The following is a 19200-nucleotide window of genomic DNA, read 5'->3' as shown; positions in this document are numbered from 1 at the left end:
TAAGGGTGCATTATGAAAGCCTACAGAGAGCGGGGCAGAGAGCCCTTTTACAGCAGAATCCCAAAAAGCCCTTTTCTCTTAGTAGACAGCAAACTGCAGAGATAGATATATATACAGATAGACAGACAGATAGATAGAGAGACATGAGTGTATATATATATATATATATATATATATATATATATATATATATATATATATATATATATAGATAGATAGATAGATAGATAGATAGATAGATAGATTAATCGACAAGACCCAGACAAGTAGAAAAATGTAACCTTTACTTATTTACAGATTGTACAGAGGTACTGAGTGACAAGGTAGTATGTACAACACAACTAGTAGCTTAGAAACCCCTGAACTTATACACAAGTGAGATACACAGCAGGGAGACCCAGAGGACTACACACCAATGCACTCCTTCCACCCAGTACTGTACGTAACATGTGTACACCTGGGACAAACTAAGAACTGTGTTGAGCCTGGGAACATTTTCCACGTGCTCCTCGGCGTTGTGCTGGAGCCAATTGGGGTGTCATGTTGGTGACATCACAGTTGGGAGTGTTTAAGCATCCAGGGCTCTAGCCAGATGTGGCGCACTAACCATGGCGGAGGGGAACCTTGGTACATGTAGCCCAGTAGGTCAACTCAGGGAGAACTCAGGTGTTGCAGCAAAATAGGTACCACCAGAAACACAAGCACATCATGCAATTTAAAAAAAAAATCAAACAAAAGGTTGGTGTAAAAATTTTTGTAATGGTGGACATAACAAAACTCTCTTTACAAAACTCTTTTTACTTCTACATACTCTCTTAACCACAACAGTACAGACGCAACGTGTGTGTTTGTATGTGTTTGTATGTGTGTGTGTGTGTGTAACTATATTTGTGTTACATGAGTAAGAGCCAGGTCAAATGTTATGTGTGGGACGAAGGGAAGAGAGTACAGAAAAGTATACACACTCACACACAAACACACCACAAACAACCTCTCAATACACGTATCATCCTGTCTTATATAAATGCCTGCACGGTGTAAAACACATGCGCACACACACACATGCACACACACTCGCTCACACTCAGAGGTGAAACAGCAGACTCGTAGTGGAAGAGAACTATGTGGGTTGGAGGGGGTTCGTATTAACCACACAGGCTGGACTATCATTATTCATTGAGTGTGATTCAGATGAGAGACCCAGCTACGTTTTGCTAGTTAACTGGTTAGCTGACCGGGATAGTTAACTAGTCTCTTAACTTAGCAGTGAGGACTGTACAGTGAGGTCCCAACCAACAACACACCAGAGGAAAAAAAAAATCACACAATAATCTAAAACATGCCAGTCTTTTTTTTTTTTTTAAAGAAGCAGAATTAAAAGCCACGTTGTTATTGAAATGAACTCAACACTTAATACCATTCAAATCAAACAAATGAAATCAGTTTCTAACATTTAAAACAAAGATTTCTCTGTACAGAAGTATAATATTGCAACCTGATATTGTGCATATAACTCACACACCAAACCGAAAGAGGGGCAGTGTTCATCGTTCAAAGGTGCGTTTTTTTATTCAAACTGTCTTGCATTCCTTGCAGCTGATATATATAGATATATGTGTGTGTGTGTTTGTGTAAGAGATTGAATAGAGAAAAGAAAGAAACAGAATAGAGACAGACGCTCAGCTAATGGGATATCAAGTCCTTTTTCCATCAAAATCCTTGTACTGAAAAATCAATGCCCTTACTCAGTAGATTATGGATCTCTAGAACACTCATACACACATTGCCAGCTCGTCGAGTATGTGTGTGTGTGTGTGTGTGTGTGTGTGTGTGTGTGTGAGCGTTGCTTCTGTAACGAGTCACTTTGCAAACTCTGCTTTGCCACGGGACTCTCTCTGCTGAAACGCAGCACTGTGTTCTCACCAACAGAGAGCCAACAAGTACCAGCTACTCTGGCGCTCGTCCGGGAGTATTATTTTGATGAGTAAATCTGCAACAGTGATGCACTCAGCCTCTAAATTCACTACGGGAACATTAAAATGGGCCTCGGGTTACTTTGTTCAACATAGAAAGTTATTAGAAAAAAGTACTGTATCCTATTAGAGCCGGTGCTGAATTAAATGAATTCTTACGACTACTGATATTAAGTGATTTCCAACAATATGTTGAGTTTTAAACACCACGACTGAATTTTATTCTTCTGATACTCAATCTACTCTATAGAAGGAAGCAGGAAAGGAGCAAAAAGACAAAGGATTTAATTAAGAGAATAAATAAAAGCTGATGAAAGAAAAAGGAAAGGCTAGAAGGAGGGATGAGCACAATAAAAGTTACAAAGAATGAAGAGAAAGATTAGGAGTTGGTGTTGTGTATACTGTATGATGCTGTACCCATTATCTAAAACTGTAAAATGTCTGACCTCACAATGGAAACTGACAGAACTGTGCCCTTAACAGTGCCCTAAAACCCAATGTCAAAGAGAAATAAGAGAAAAGAAAACATCTATCCAGCGAATGATTCAGAATACTCATATTTTTCAGTATAAAAGTGTTTTTGGTCAAACATCTGTGTTAGGTGGCAGGGTATAAAATCTACAAAGTGCACAAAGAGAAGCTGTCTCACAGCTTCGACACACACACCCACCCTAAACTACTACCCTAGACTACTGCGTATGTGCGTGTGTGTGTGTGTGTGTGTGTGTGTGTGTGTGTGTGTGTGTGTGCATATATAGTATGTCTGTGCATGTGTGCATATATGACCCTGTATAGGAGTTTAACTGTAACACAGGGCAGTAGGAAGCATGCAGTATGACCTGAAGGCTAGCTAAGAGAGGAAGCAAGGATGCTATACTGTATGTCTCTAGACCTAGAAACACTCGAACACACACTCTCGTCCTGATAGGCTTTTACTGGCGGCCATATTTGGTCCACTTTTTGGAATGTTCAATCAACTGACATCAACAATAACAAACAGTCTGTAGTTTTTACTTCACCTTAAAAACAGACACAGTGTGCGTGTGTGTGTTCAAGTGTTTGTACATCTGCGAGCAGGAGCTGATACACTTCTCAGATCTGTGTCCTGACCAGCTGCTCCCAGTCTAGTCTATTACAAAGAAAGTCATTTCCATTCAAGTCAAGGATTACTCTAGTGTAGTTTACTACTCTTTAAGCCATGCTGGCAGTGCAGTTTGGAGGCTCAGACAACATACGGGTTGACTGTAGAAATCATAGTGCAACAGGAGAGTCCTGGAGAGGGGGTGGGCATGTTGAGGTGAAATATATGTGTGTGTAATCTCAGATAGAAAGGGTTTTTTTGTGTGTCCCCTTCATCTCCAAGAGGCTGGTGAGAGGGCGGACAGGTCGGCTCATCTTCCAAACACACTGTTGTACCTCCATCCGATCCCACTGTTGGTGCTTGACTCCGTGTACAGTGTCCCTCTTATTCCACCAGGATTTTGATCCGTCTTGTCAGACGTATTGTCAGTTTGTGCCTTGTTGCCCACAGCTTCAGGCTAGTACACACACTGACACTCACACACACTCTTCATCTTGTATTGTGCCTCCAGGTGTCCCTGTGGCCCCTACCCTGCCCTATAAAGGTTGTGTGATAAAGAAACAATTATTTACTTACTCAGCATCACCATTAACCTTTTAGTCCAGAGCAGACACCCTCATCTTTTACTTGTGTGTGTGTCTGTGTGTGTGTTTCTGTATATATGCTTGGAATCAGAGCTGCCTGGTCCGGTCACACACACCTCTTCCTTGCATGCGTGTGTGTTAATGTGTTTCAGTGAGAGTAAGCGTGTTATGTGTGACTCTCAGACGTCAGACTCGATGCTGGGCATGCGGCGGTAGAGCCGGGGCCTGTTGCCGCCTGCGCTTGAGGCTCGCGGCGCTGTCACATAGCTCATTGGCTGAGAGGCAGCAGGTGGGACCATGTAGGCCACCACAGGGGGCTCCTGCTGAGGGTAGAACACCTGTTGATCAACATGGCCGCCATGCTGGTTGTTGTGATGGCTGCCATGGTTACCGAGGGTAAGCGACAGCGGCATTCGCTGCTTATAGAGCTCGTGGGCGGAACTTCTCTGTGGCATGCGCGTGACAGCCTGGGGGGCAGGATCTCGTAGTGTCGTGCCAGCGGCTGACTGGAGGAAAGGGTTGTGAGAGGGCCGATCGGGGAAGAGACTCTTTGAGCGCCGGGGGAGAGGCATAGGGGTGTCCAAACTGTGGTGGTGGGAGGGTGATGGAGATGGGGGGCTGCGGCTGCTGAACGGACGATCAGAGCGCATTGTGAGAACATTAGCATAGGCCCCCTCCTCTAGGGTCAGCTCCCTCTCCCTATCTCTGTCAGGCAGGCTCAGCCCCCGCAGGTGGGTGTGCTGCTGCGACTGCCGCTCGGGAATGCCGTCCGGAAGCACGTTCTCATAGGAGTGCTGACGACTCAGCTGAAGGTGCTGGGCCGGCGACGAGGTGGGTAGAGGAGATGGGGAGGAAGGGGAGGGCTCGAAGTGGCTGACTAGCCCGTCCCCTTCGCCCACCAGGCCCAGCTCGCTCTGGGGAAGGTAATGTGTAAACATGTCACCGCTGTGTGGGTGAGTGTGTGTGTGGGAGTAGTGTGAGTGCAGGTGGTCTTCGCTGATGTCGTACAGGTTTCCCAGGTGGGCGCAGGCATCACAGCGAGCCTGTGGTGAGCGGACAGTGTAAAGGCCGGAGTAACCACTCAGCTTAGTCAGGCAGGAGCGACAGTGGCCGGGCCTGGCACCCTGTGTCCCCTGACCTGCGCCTGGAGATTCGAATGAACCTCCAGCTTTGTCCTTCACGCTGGGGAGAGAGAGAGAGAGAGAGAGAGAGAGAGAGAGAGAGAGAGAGACCGATTATACACAAAAAAACCTATAAAAGCACTTGGTCATGGTGTTCATTTTCTGCTGAACATGATACCTGCTGTGTGTGTACGTGCTGTATTTCTTGTCCTTCAGGGAGTGCAGGTCGGCCTCAGCACTGTGACTGTGATGTAGCAGGCTGGCACTCAGCTGCAAAATGGGTGCATCTGCCTGGTGGGAGAGTGTGTGAGTGTGAGAGTATGTGCTGTCAGGTGGAAACAGGTCTGGAGGATAACTGTGGTCATCACCTCCCCCCTGACTGTCTCGCTGGTAGGGGGGAGCGGACTGGAGACTGGCCTGGTCTGAATCAATAGAGTAGATCTTGGATCCTCCGCCCCCAGCTCCCCCTCCTCCTCCCCCACCCCTTTTCCTCAGCTGATTGATGGGCTTGAATCCACCCCTTGCCCCCATGGAATCTGAATCTTTGTGTGATGGCGGTCGGCTGGAGCACTCCGAGATGTCAGAGTGTGGCGGCTCTTCAGGCAGGTAGCGCTGGCTCTTCATTGGTGGAGGTCCAGGTCCAGACGCTGGGGTGGGGCTTTGGCCGTGGCCTGGAGATGTGACACTTGGTTGGGTCTTCAGTGTCTCCACACTTTTCTTCCACAGGGCTCGAGGTTTTGATGCAGAGCAGGCAGGCCCGGCGAGGCGAGTCTTGCCATTGTCATTGGTGATTGACAGCTGGGGCTTGTTGGGGCTGGTCTGATGAGTGGGAGCTTTTTGTTGCACAGGAAATGGCGCAGCATTGTTGAGGAGGTTTTTGTGTCGCCCGGACAGTGACAGGAAACCCTGTGGACCAGCGGCGTTGCTATAGAGACCAGGACCCTTTGGGGGCAGACTATGGAGTGAGTTACCTAGGAGACAAGGAGAGATGCACCTCAGACAGCAGATACAATAGATGGCAGTTTGGATGGATACACTATCTACTGCCCTGGCACGCTGTGTGTGTCATCTAATGTGTTTCTAATAATGAGAAGAGCTTATGCCACTCTGGAGTCCACAACAAGGTGAAGGGAGTCACCTTTAAATGTGCTTATGTAGACCGTATAGAAAATTCATGGTAACCTCTGAATGTGTGGACAGTCCTATCACTGGTGCCATGTTTACCTTATCTGTGAGGGTAGAATATATACATTTTGTTATAAATTTTATTCAAAATATAGACTTTATGGTCTACTGTGTGTAACAGTGTTATAGTACCTTTACCCGTCATAACATCTAGGATGCTAGGCTGCAAGAGGACAGTGTTGCGTTTGGGAGAAGACAAAGCCATGGACTTGGCAGACTTGAGTAGATGCAGCATGTTGGCTTGTGGACTGAAGCCCAGCTCAGGATTCTTTTTCTTCATATCTATATGAACACCATGGATACAGCTCCATATACCCTGAGAGGCGAATAGAGGAAATTAAAGGAAAGGAAAGGACAAAAGAGAAAAGGGAAGGAAATGAGAGGAGAGAGACATTAGATAATAGAAGAGTTAATTCCCTTCACAAAAAGAAAGTTCAAACATTCACAACACTAATTTTCTTGCATGGTGAATTAAGAGACTGCTGCATCCTTTCCGCCAGTGCGTTTTCTGCAAACCTTAACCTCATTTTGTTTTGTAATGTGGCTAGAAGAGATAATCGCCACTTTTTAAGATGAACTGCTTTCAGAGGCGCCCAGAAAATTAAATTTAGGCAATGATGTCACTGGAGGGGACCTTTGAGTGCAAGGAGATGTTCTTCCTAGAGCCACTTAACCTCCAGTATCGCTGCTCTAACGGCATGTGCACACCGAGAGACAGACAAACACACACACACTCACACAGACACATATTGCACTCTTTTTGTAAAACACTTAATGTGTGAAATGCTGTTCGTCTGGAATAAAAGCCCTGCCTAACACAGAGACATGACATATGAATAATGAATGATTGGACTGTCTGGGTGTGCTCATTTCAGTTTTATGTGTGTATATTTAGGTGTGTGTGTGTGTGTGTGTGTGTGGTCAAGTCTGTCCCTCACTCCACTGCACCTACATGTGTTACCATTTTTAACTTAGTTAGACCAGACTTGTGTATGTGTGTGTGGGTGAGAGATACAGAGAGAGCTTTGTGTGTATCTATATGAGTTTGTATCCACATCATCCTCTTAGCTGTTTGACTCCTCTATCCTGCCGTCCATATGCGCAGCAGTAAATTCATTTCTACTTCAGATGGGCACACATACATACCCAGAATCCTTTTACATCTTAACAGTAAGTATTGCGTGTTTCCGACATACAGTATCTCACAAAAGTGAGTACACCCCTCACATTTTTGATCAATATTTGATTATATCTTTTCACGTGACAACACTGAAGAAATGACACTTTGCTATAATCTAAAGTAGTGAGTGGACAGCTTGTAGAACAGTGTAAATTTGCTGTCCCCTCAAAATAACACATCACACAGCCATTAATGTCTAAACTGCTGGCAACAAAAGTAAGTACACCCCTAAATTAAAATGTCCAAATTAGCCAATTAGCAATTTTCCCTCCCCGGTGTCATGTGACACAGTGTTACAAGGTCTCAGGTGTGAATGCGGAGAAGGTGTGTTAAATTTGGTGTTATCACTCTCACACTCCCTCATACTGATCACTGGAAGATCAACATGGCACCTCATGGTAAAGAACTCTCTGAGGATCTGAAAAAAAGAATGGTTGCTCTCCTCTCTCCTAGGCTATAAGAAGATTGCCAAGACCCTGAAACTGAGCTGCAGCACGGTGGCCAAGACCAAACAGCGGTTCAACAGGACAGGTTCCACTCAGAACAGGCCTCGCCATGGTCGACTAAAGAACTTGAGTGCACATGGTCAGCAGCATATCCAGAGGTTGTCTTTGGGAAATAGATGTATGAGTATTCCAACATCGTACAACACCTCCAATACGACCGCTGCCTTACTAAAAAAGCTGAGGGTAAAGGTGATGGACTGGCCAAGCTTGTCTCCAGACCTAAACCCTAGTGAGCATCTATGGGTCATCTTCAAATGGAAGGTGGAGGAGTGCAAGGTCTCTAACATCCACCAGCTCTGTGATGTTGTCATGGAGGAGTGGAAGGGGACTCCAGTGGCAACCTGTGAAGCTCTGGTGAACTCCACGCCCAAGAGGGTTAAGGCAGTGCGGGAAAATAATGGTGGCCACACAAAATATTGACACTTTGGGCCCAATTTAGACATTTTCACTTAGGGGTGTACTCACTTTCTTCAGTGTTGTCACATGAAAAGATAAAATCAAATATTACTCACTTTTGTGAGATACTGTATATATCATACATACACATCTGCACATTCCTGTTTGTATTTTTACCGCATCTGAAGAACCATGAAGATTAGGCAAATTAAGACACATAAAGGACTAAAAAAAACAACTGCTTTGAGATGCCTTTTTTGCCCACAACAAGACAGCAACAGAGTAATCGTTTTTGTAATTTCCTGTGTGATGTCTGAATTGATGTTGTTAAACACCACAAAGGCTTGACGGCTGTCTTCAAAAATCTCAATATTGTGCTGTGAGTTTTTTCCTGTTATTTTTCTGCTTCAGTATGTAACCGCATTGAAACTATTTGCAAAAACAGTTAAGTTTTGTTTTGCTTGTTGATTCTCTATGTGTTTAGACCACTCACTCTTCTTCTCTTCTGTTTTGAGGTAGTGTGCAAGTCGCCTTTAAATTTAAACGTCAATAATATTATGAGGAAGTTCCCATCCCGAGTCCTGATACTCATATTGATATTGCAACCAGTGCTTTCTTACAATTAATAAGTGGCCTTCAGCACTGCAAACAGAAATAATTTGGAAGTACTAACTCAGAAGCAACGAGGGCAGAAACTGCTACGCAGGAACCAAAACTGGACTATGTTTCTGCTGTCAAAATGCAGGTAAGGTAAATTGCTAGTTCCTGGTAAAGGTTCCTGCTATGGAGAAGGGTTATCGGATACATTTCCCTCTCCTCACCCTGCTGATAGTGAAGAGCAGACCCGGCCTCCCAGTGCAAACACCAGTGAAGCAGTATCTCAGCCTCCAGTAGAAAAGGTGTTCAGAGATGAAGGTGAGGATGGAGAGGCCCATGGCTGTGGCTAGCATGTAGAAGACACCCGCCATGTTGTCCACATCCAGCTGGCTGGACATCACCTCGTTCTTCTCGTTGTGGCAGATACCAGTCAGCCACTGGGCCTCCAGCTCCTCCATCTCACCTGTCAGAAAGGTAGAGAAAAAGTAAAGGTTTAAGATGGCAGCAGGTAGGGCTGAGGAATGAAGGAAAAGAAGTAAAAGGAGGTAAAGAGAAAAAGAGAGGCAGCAGAGGGAATAAGAGAGGTGTGGTGGGGAAAAGGGCGAATCATTATAAGGGAAGATGGAGAGAATGGAGGAGAGGAAAGAGGTGAAGTGGTAAATAGATCGTAATGGAAAGGAGACAGGAGGTGGACTGAAAAAACGGTTGTAGGAGGAGGGGAAGAATTGATAGTGATGGTGTGATAAGGAAAGATGGGAGGAATTATTATCAGACAGAGTGTGTTTGTGTGTCACATGCGCATGCGTGTGTTTGCCCTGAATAAAAAGGCTGGGTGTGAAGCGAAGCACTTTAGTGGTTTCAGCAGTTTGATTTCTGTCTGGCTCATTCTCTTTCTTCCATTCGCACCATCTCACAGCTTATTATACAGAACAATCTGGAGGAGTAAACATAACAGGACATGGTGGACACACACACACACACACAAAAACCCACACAGAGTAATGATGATGAAATGGTGTGTTAAGACTAGCCCCTGATAGCTTTCTGACAGAGCGAGGGAGAAGAGAGGGAGAGTGTTGGGGGGGGGGGAAGCTGAGCAATGGCACAACTGTAATAATATGAAACGCCAGCAACAACTTAGAAACTTAAACTTCAATGCAATGTGACTGAGATGGTGAAGAATATGGATGCATGTGAGTGCCTCACCATCTCCTATGATGCCTAGTATGGCCAGATCAACCAGGCGTTTCCAGTAGGATCCTTTCTGCAAGGCGATACCATAACCTGTTGTGGCAAAGATGTAACCGCTGCCGATAGTGACCAGCTTACAGCCGTCATCTCTGCCCGCCATGTAGTTCAGCACAGCAGCGTCGTAAATGAAAGCATCTAGCTTTCTGTAAGAGAACCACAAGTTCTGGATTTACTATCTAGACCAGGGGGTTCCAGCCTGTCAAGGGGTTTGTTTAATATATTTGAGGGGTTGTGACATGATTAACATGAAATGATAGAATAAAAAAACATATTTAGGTATTAGGGTTTATTTCTTTACATTTTTCTGATGTGCTGAATATTTGTACCTTGTAAAAGCTATTAAAAACAATCCATGAGTAGCACATTACTTTTGATTAAATTGCCTGCAAACACCTGTGACAAGCTGCGAGGAGACATTGACACGCTTTAAAGGCTTTAAAGATAGTTCAACATTTTAGGAAGGATGCTTATTCACGTTCTTGCCGAGAGATATGAGCGCACGCTTACAATTGTCGATTATATTTGAGGCTTACAGCCGACTGCCTGGAGTCTTGTGCACCAGGCCAAGAAAAAGTCTTTCACAACCCCCCCTTTAAAACCACAAACTGTCATTTTTACACTTAGTTCAACATTTTGGGAAACATTATTAGAAAATATTACAATATCATTCTCTTTCTTGACAAGAGTTAGATGAGAAGATTGATGCCATTCTCAGGTCTGTCTGCTAAATATGAAGCTATTAGCTAGGAGCTAGGAGACAGTTAGCATACAAACAATGTTGGTTTTTAAATGGATTAAATAAATGAGATACAACATGTTAATTAGTCAGCTTAAGAGCTGCTGGTGGGTTTTTTGTTGAATATTTTGAACAGAGCAAGGCTTGTTCTTTTCCCCTGTTTCCAGTCTTTATGCTAGGCTATGCCTGATGCTGGCTGTAGCTTCATATTCAGCACACAGTAATCAGGTTGTTTTCAGTCTTCTCATTCCAAGATAAATCTGGTCACACGATGACTTAAGGAGAAAGAAAATCAATAATTCTCTCAAACAAATAATGTACATTTTTTCCAGACTATTCTCTCTCTCTCTCTCTCTCTCTCTCTCTCTCTCTCTCTCTCTCTGGGCACGACTTAGGACTAGGCACGCATTAATTAATTAACGCCAACAATTATTTTATACACATACAGTCAGACCATGGGTAACAGGAGGGATGGGATGTTGATCAGCCTACAAATCACCCACCCAAACAAGCAGTGGAGGGAGACTTCGACTGACTACGTTGCATGCAGTGTGTGGGAGAAGTAGATAAACAAAAACAAGACAGCGATCAAATCCCATAGTGAAGTGGATAGCTACACACTGCATGCTGGTTAGTATTGGGGAAAATGTCGGTCTTAGAAACGTTCTTAAAATCACAACGTAGTTGTTTGGCCCAGTGGTTGCTCTTTGCTCCGATGATCAGAAAGGGAGACAAGGGCTTCGCGAGTAAACGGCAGGTGTTCTATGGACATTAACCAAGGCAACAGCTTCTGTGTGCCACACAGCTGTAGCCTAGCTGTAGCTCTGCCATGCAAATTCCCTGCTGTTGATGTCCTATTCAGTTAACAGTAATAGATTCTGGAAACTGTTTGTTCGCAACGTGCCACTTCACCTCACTCTGACAGGGACACTTGCTACTGAACATAGACTGTTTATGCTGCTCCCTGATAAAAGAAAAATGTTTCTTCTTATACCTGCTCAGAAAAAAAACAAGAAAACGAATATATATGACAACCAGTTGCTCAGACGTTGCCTGTTATGATCGTGGCTCTGGACTCATAACAGTGCGATTAATTACAATTAAAAATTAAAAATTTTAATCGTTGCACAGTACCATAGGTGCCATTTACACTGGGGACACTGGGGACATGTCCCCACCACTTTTTCAAAGCATTTGCTAAAGGTTTTCTGAAAATCAGCTTGCAACAAGAAATGTTAAATAACAAATATAAATTCTATGAGAAAGGTTCATTTGCATAATAGGAAAACATGAAATGCAATGTAAATATAAAAGAAACAGATCTGCCTTGTCCAAGGCCGCTACCCCCCACCACCCCACCCCCACCCCCGCATGCCAACGTCCATCACGATGTTTCAATGTAGTTTTGTAGACATCATCCCGACCGTACTGAACAGACTGTTTCTTCTGCTCCCTGATAAAAGATACCTGATGCTGATACCTGTTGACAAACAAGAAAACTGCACTCTGATGGTAACTTAACACGCTAGATAAAAGGTAATGCCCTGGCAGTGGCAAATAGCTTTGGTTTAATATTTGATTTGATTACATTAATGTTTAAGTTGAGATTTACAAGAAATTTTTTATTGCTACGGTGTAAAGGGAATACTGCTGGTAAAAAAGCACCTTATTTGTTTAAAGTGTTTGCAAACCACATGTTATTACACTTTTTTGTATATAGCAGTACATTTAAATTAAAATTGCGCAATACACTACTTAAGAATTCGTTATTCAATTTTACGCGTAACAATGCAATTAATCGCAAGAAAATCATGCGCATAATCGCGATTAAAATTTTTAATCGTTGCCCAGCACCAATATACATATATACTGTATATATATATATATATATATACAGTCCTCATTTGATGGTAAAAGAAGATTGTGAAATTTGATCCATCAGGCTACAGTACTAAAAAGCACAACATTGCTGAGTCTTCACTACAGATGATAATGTACATCCAATGTTGTGACAGTAACAATGCGCTTCAGATCCATGAACAAACTGTTCGCTGGAATTCTCAGTGTGTGACTGACTCCCGTGCGCATACGGGTACTGTAAATATTCACGCACATGAGGATGTCTTTGTTCACACTGGGCTATAATCTTTTCCTTACAGGTTTTGTCATTATTCTGACATGAAAAGCTGAATTCAAACTAAGGGGCGCAACATCCGCAGTATGTGATGCAACAATCCCCTTACGTGGGCCTGAACCTCTGAGCTCAGCAAAAACAGAAGCTTGATCTATGACTGTTAACCAAACACAATGCAACAAGGAGCCAATATTACAAGGTATAGCAGCAGAACCCTGTTTAGAACTTCATTATGAGCAAAGAAATGGTTTTATATAACCCTCTGAATACACCCTGGTGCTAATCAATCCCCCTGGGGCCCTCTGTGTAAGATATGTATACATAAATATAAAACACTTTGAATTAAACTGTTAAACTGCACCATAGGGCATATGTTAAATGTGTCTGCTGTTTGAAAACTGCACAGAATTTCAGACTAATATTCACTGGTTTAAGTGCACACAGCATTTGAAAACACTATACTGCAGATTCATTAAAGTATAGAGCATTTTAAATGTGTTTAAAATTTTGTGTCACAGCCATGACTGAAATATTGACAAAAGTTTTTACATTGTCTTCTGTGTAAACAACCACTTTTGCTCAAGATTTAAATTAAACACTGATGTTTCTGCTGAACACATTAATTATACAGTTGTGATGCTGTATAAACAATGCCTAATGTATGAGATATGAGAAACAAACTGTATCTATTTGATATGCAGTATCAATATAATACGTGAAGAGAGGGAAAAGCAAAGTAAAATTATATTTGGAGAAAATACCCTAAAGATCAAAGCACAGAAAACTAATGAACAAATAAAAGCACTGCAGCCATCCTTCCATTAGTGTGTGTTTAGGAGGGAGAATAAAAGTAGCAAACTCCAGAACAAATTACACTCTCCCTGTTTTGGCAGCTCCCTCTTTCCAGCAGCAACAAGACTCAATAATGAGCACTTGCAGACAGTGTTTGCATTTTACTGTCAGTGACAGAAACACTGAGCACAGTTACTGCAGCATTTTAGCATGAACTAGTGCTGGGCCCCATGGGGCCAGATCTCTGTGTGAAGCAAGGTCTTTGTTTTGTCTGTTTTCACATGTTCTTAAGCATACATACTGTCTGCAAACAGAATTACCCTCTCAGGTATAATACATTTTAACTTGACGTAAGTTGGCTTGACAAGTTTACAGTACCCAGTCTTGAGGCTGACCAGCGCATCCACGACGCCAGTCTGATGGTATTTGGTCATGTACTGATGCATATCTGGATAGTTCTTCCTGATGTTGCGCTCGGTGCTGCCGTTAGGAACCGTCCCGAAGCGAAAGGGAGGGGAATAGGAGTATGGACTCTGGAACTGTAGGGTAAGGAAGAAGGACAGCAAAAGAGACATATTGTTTAAAGTGAGAACTGACAGTAGCTCAAAAAAACAAAAGATTAAAAACAAAGAGGCTACAAGACGTAGTGCAGGAGTGAGAGACAGCAAGACAAAATAAGAGAAGAAGGAGGGGAAGAAAGGGAGTCCAAGTATGAGAGGGAGAAAAAGTGTTCAAGTGAAGGAGAGGCACACAGAGAGGAGGAGAGTGACAAGAAGAGACACAGGAGAAAGGAGGAGGGAGAAACAGTGGAGTGGACTCATCAGTCATCATCATTGTGTGTCCGGTCTAGCGTAAGACTGGCTGGGGTACTGCTGACACTGCCAGCCTCTGCAAAACTACCGACACACACACGCACACACACACACAGACACCCAAACACAAACACATGTCTTTGATCTTTGCAGCCTGCGTATGTGTGTGCACCCCTGGGTCTGCTGGGCTGGCAGTGTTAGCGTGGTGACAGCTACGGCCAGAGGGTTTGGGCTGTTGAAGCCCAAGGGCACTCCCTGGAGAGTCCTGTCTGGCCGTAGGGCTGGCATCCATTACAAGAGCAACCCTGACTGTGAATGCGTTTAGTTTCTTCAGTGTGTATTTGTGTGTTTCTGTGTGTCTATGTGTGTGTAATCCCACCTTCTTGTCAGACAGTCCAGTGACTTGGTCCACAAACTCTTCCTGGATCATGAAGGCAGCCAGGTTGGCAGTGTAGGAGGCCAGGAAGATGACGGCAAAGAAGGCCCACACCGACACAATGAACTTACTGGTGGTGCCCTTTGGGTTCTGCACAGGCACAGAGTTGTTGAACACCAGACCCCACAGCAGCCATATGGCCTTACCGATGGTGAATGATGGGCCATGTGGGTCTGAGAGAGAGGCAGGGGAGCAGAGGGAGAATTATAAAAGTGAAAGTGAAAAAAAAACTTAAACCAAGAAAGTTTTAAGCTTTATGAGGCTATTAGTATGAGGTAGATTTTGGGGTTGAAAAACACCTAGCCTGTAATATTACAATAATTTACATTACAATATAAATTCTTGTCTTTTCCCTGAAATTGCTGTGTTAGTGATGCTAACCAGCAGCTGAAAAAATGCTTAAAAGTGTAAATCATCCTACATGCCACCATCTTTTTAACCACAAAAAAATTTCCAAAAGAAAAGTTAAAACAAAAAGCCTTGTGATACAGTTTGAGGGCATCATGCTTCCTCCAGGGGAGTGACTTTGTAAATACAATGTGACAGGCTTTGATGTTTATTTATGCCTACAGCTCACAAATGTTGCAACGGTCATTCTGGACAAAAGGCTTTTGTTTGAGTTACGAGCACGATCAGTAGGTGAAGGCGAAAACATCTTAGGCCCACTAGACCGACCTTTACTTGTAGCTGCGATTTAGGCCTGCTACTGTGAAGCTGCATGCAGTAGGAGAGAGCCAGGATGAATTAAACACTTTTCAGATATACGTCATTTTAAAATATAACATTACAGACAGAAATCATTTGTTGTTGTCATCAACCACTGACGTGTGTGTTCTATCAATACCAGGTGCTGTCTTGTTAAAATGTGGAATGACTTGAGTATAATTTCACTTTGAAGGAAAGGTGCGCATTTTTTCATTCGGCCCTACTGTGCAGGACTGAAGAAACACGGGGGTGGGACGGAAGAAACACAACAATATACATTTAAATAGTTTATGTTATTCTTGTTTTTATTTAGAATGCTTGACACCGCCGTTCTTAACACGTACTCCTGACAATGACTCCTGACTCCTAAACCTCGTGAGGAGGCGCTGAGCGTTTTTTCCCGGTTGCGGAGAGTTGAAAAATGTTCAACTTTGGTAAAAACGCTGCGCTAGTCACTGTTGCTTTTTACTCATCTGTCCAATCACAGTAGAGGAAGGGCGGGACAAATACCACACCGTAGCAACGGTTACTATCCTGGAACTGGGCTTTGTCGAACCTCAGGTCTTGAACTAAACGGTGGTAACTAAAAAGGCTTTGGTGGACACGGGCCCTTACTACTCCCACCTTAGAAATTGCCTGGAACGTAGCCCAACACTCTGTTTTAACTCTTCAGTTTTTGTTCAGATCAAACAAATGAGACACAAACTTGTTTGTTAGTGAGCTTTAGAGAAGCAGGTAGACAGATTTTGTTATCCTTGGCAGACAGAACCATGCTGTCTCCAGATGGTTCCAGCTTCATATTTATCAGAATCAGAATCCAAAAGAGCTTTATTGCCAAGAAGTATTTTACACGTAGGAGAAATTTGCTATGGTGATTAGACATATTCATAAACATACAGTCAACATAAGCAGATTAAAAAATATATAAATATGAAATGAACAGATGCAAGTTATAAAATAATAATAGAACTATGAGTAAAAGAAAAACAAAGTGGCAATTATTTACATGTGAATTACTCTGGATTTGTGTTCTGCAAACATATTCCAGAGGGAGAGGATTTATATTTATATTGACAAAATATAAACATATAAAAGAATAATAAGGAATATATGCACTGTGGAAGTTTGTGCAGTGATGTGCAAAAATATTTACATCATATTTACATGTGCATCGTACAGACACAAAAGTGGTATAGATCTTGGCAAGAAAGCAAATAGGTGTATTTCCCAAAATGTTGAACTAATCTTTAAAGATACACTATTATCCTGGAGGTGAAAACAATGATAAAATAGTTTTACTTTTTTATGTGTTGTTCATTCACTGTGTAAGATGAACAATTAGGAAACATTGTTTAGATTTAATGAATCATGTTCAGGTGCGCCAAAAGGAAAATCGAAGAAAAAACTAAATTTGCTTGCTACACCTGGATTGGCTCATTTAAATGTTAAATTAATCTAAAATCTAATTTTGTGTGAATATAACATTAATCTGTAATTCACAGCCAGCAGGGTAGCTCCAGGTTCTGTTTTTTGATGATCCCTCTGATTACAGTGCTGTTGACTATCTTTGGGCGAGAATTGTTAATGCTCTGTAACATTAACTGAACTGTCTAAAGTCGGAGTGGTAATAGGTCACTTCTTTTGCTCCAGGGGAAGCTTGGATTTGTGCTTCTTGCTCTGGGGAGAAACGATTGGTGTGATATTCCTGATTGTGTGTGTAAGCCTACCTTTGCCTTGGGCCAAGTTGCGGTTGAAGCCCAGAGGACTGACAAACTCAAAGAGGAAGACGGCGATGGCTGTGACGATGAGCAGCATCACAAACATCATCACCCAAACTGATGCACTGAAGGGCTCTGGGAGAAAGGAGGAGAGAAAGGGAGAGAGTTAAAGAGAAAACAAGAAGATGAGACAGAAAGACACCGTGAAGGAGCAGGAGGTGCATAAAAAGTGAGGGACGGAGAGAAAAAGGACTCGGAGAAAGAGAACAGGGACGAGGGGTAGATAAAGCGAGGAAAAGATGATAGAGAAGACACAGAGAGGGGAGAAGGGGAGACAGACAGAGTGAGAGAAGAGGGAGGGAGGGGAGAAGAGGGAGAGTTAGTCACAGAGAGTTTGACGGAGCACATTTCCATATTTCTCATTATTCCCTTGGATGAGAACTGAGAGAGGGAGAGGCCTGGGGCAGGGGAGATGGTTGAGGAAAGGGGGAGAGAGAAGGAGAGAAAGATAGACAGAGGGGGAGAGAGAAGACTCAACTCCAAGTGATCTGATGTGCCCTGCTGTGGGCATGTGTACGTGATCTATTTGTGTGTGAGAGTGCATGTGTTTGGTGTGTAGCAGGGCAGGAGTTCAGAGACCGGGATGAGTGCCAGAGACATTGAACCCAGACCCATTGTATGTGTGTGCATGTGTGTGTGTGTCACTATACGTGTAAGTATGTGACTGCCAGGGTTAGCCAACCCTGAGAGATTGTGCACTGAGGTGCCTCTAATATGAGTACGAGAGATACTGAACCGTCACTGATACCCTGATCCAGGCTCAACACACACACACACACACACACACACACACACACACACACACACACACTCATATACACAGACATACAATAAACTCTTTCATATAAATACACACACAAAGCATTCACCGCCTTAACATATAGACGGCCAAAGCACATTCATTCTCCACACACTTAATTCAATACACAAACTAATATATTGGTGCTGTATCACACACACTTTTTTTTTCTTGCACACACGCATACTGACACATGGCTTGATACACAGGGACCAACATACGCATGGTCCAATACATCCCCTCGCTCCCTGTCTCGCTCCAATGACAATATAAGACATTAGGCGAGCGCAGAGGAGTGCTTCAGTTTCTAGTCATCTGAACAACTGGAGGAGAGGAGGAGGAGGAAGATGAGAGTATCAAGAATGCTTTGTCTGAGCTGACTTTTCAAAAAACAGCTGGCACACTCCACTTCCTCTGCTCTGCTAGAAATATTAATGTGCTTAGGGTGTTGAGGCCCAGATTAGTCAGGGTACAAGTGGAAGTTGGCCGGCATATATTGTCTGAATCAAATATTCCATTTTATGTGCGGGATTTTGCTAACGTGTAAGCACCTCCCTTTGTTCTGCTCCCAGTAGTGGGCTCACTGGGGGAGAGATGGAGAAAAAGAAGAAAGGAGAAAAAGGAGGAAATTTATGGTTAAGGAAAAAAGATAGATTTACCGAGGAAGGCAGAAGGAGAGACGGTCCCATTGCTACGTGACACCATGACGCTGATGCCCGTCTCTACAAAGGGCACGGAGAAGTCAATGACCTCAGACCTCTCCTCATTGATGGTCAACGAACCGACTGCCATCACTGCCTTCTTATTCACCACCTAGTAGACAGAGAGAGCCATAGTTACAATGGGTGCATGACTTACTACATATACTGACGGAAATAAATATAGCGAGCTCAGTAAATATTTGGACAACATCCAACAATTTGCTATGTTCCTCCTTTTTATTTTGGATGTGAAATATCACAGTGACTGAGGGTATAAGCGCAGAATGTCATCTGTAGTTGCAGGGCACTTGCAGCCATATCAGATGAAAAGTAAAAATACAGCTGTCTTTTTCATGTTGCCACCATTTCTGGGAGTCTGAATGTGTTCCGACAGACGGAGATTCTGCTCATGAAGTTGTTGTTTTTAGTATGC

At 43.3% G+C, this 19200-nt stretch overlaps 1 protein-coding gene across 2 annotated transcripts in view; it reads right to left on the bottom strand.

The window, feature by feature from the left end:
* Positions 1-282: 282 nt before the first annotated feature.
* The window catches only part of LOC119898733 (glutamate receptor ionotropic, NMDA 2A-like), a 98166-nt gene continuing 79248 nt past the window's right edge, over positions 283-19200 (bottom strand). Inside the window, exons 12-20 of one of the 2 annotated variants that reach the window (XM_038712932.1) lie at positions 18726-18879; positions 17217-17342; positions 14728-14957; positions 13915-14075; positions 9830-10017; positions 8848-9086; positions 6083-6260; positions 4938-5730; positions 283-4820 (exon numbers count right to left, since the gene is read on the bottom strand). In XM_038712932.1, coding sequence (XP_038568860.1) covers positions 3818-4820; positions 4938-5730; positions 6083-6260; positions 8848-9086; positions 9830-10017; positions 13915-14075; positions 14728-14957; positions 17217-17342; positions 18726-18879 — 3072 coding nt within the window. In that variant the 3' untranslated portion in view covers positions 283-3817. Of the gene's footprint in view, positions 4821-4937; positions 5731-6076; positions 6261-8847; positions 9087-9829; positions 10018-13914; positions 14076-14727; positions 14958-17216; positions 17343-18725; positions 18880-19200 lie in introns of both variants that reach the window. The other variant, XM_038712931.1, reaches the window with a different exon arrangement.

The sequence above is a fragment of the Micropterus salmoides genome, unplaced genomic scaffold (genome assembly GCF_014851395.1).
Source record: "Micropterus salmoides isolate LMB-PRFRI ecotype aquatic unplaced genomic scaffold, ASM1485139v1 Ms_hic_scaffold_12, whole genome shotgun sequence".
NCBI lineage: Eukaryota > Metazoa > Chordata > Actinopteri > Centrarchiformes > Centrarchidae > Micropterus > Micropterus salmoides.
Note: the sequence above shows the minus strand (reverse complement) of the source record. Positions and strands in the feature narration are given on the sequence as shown.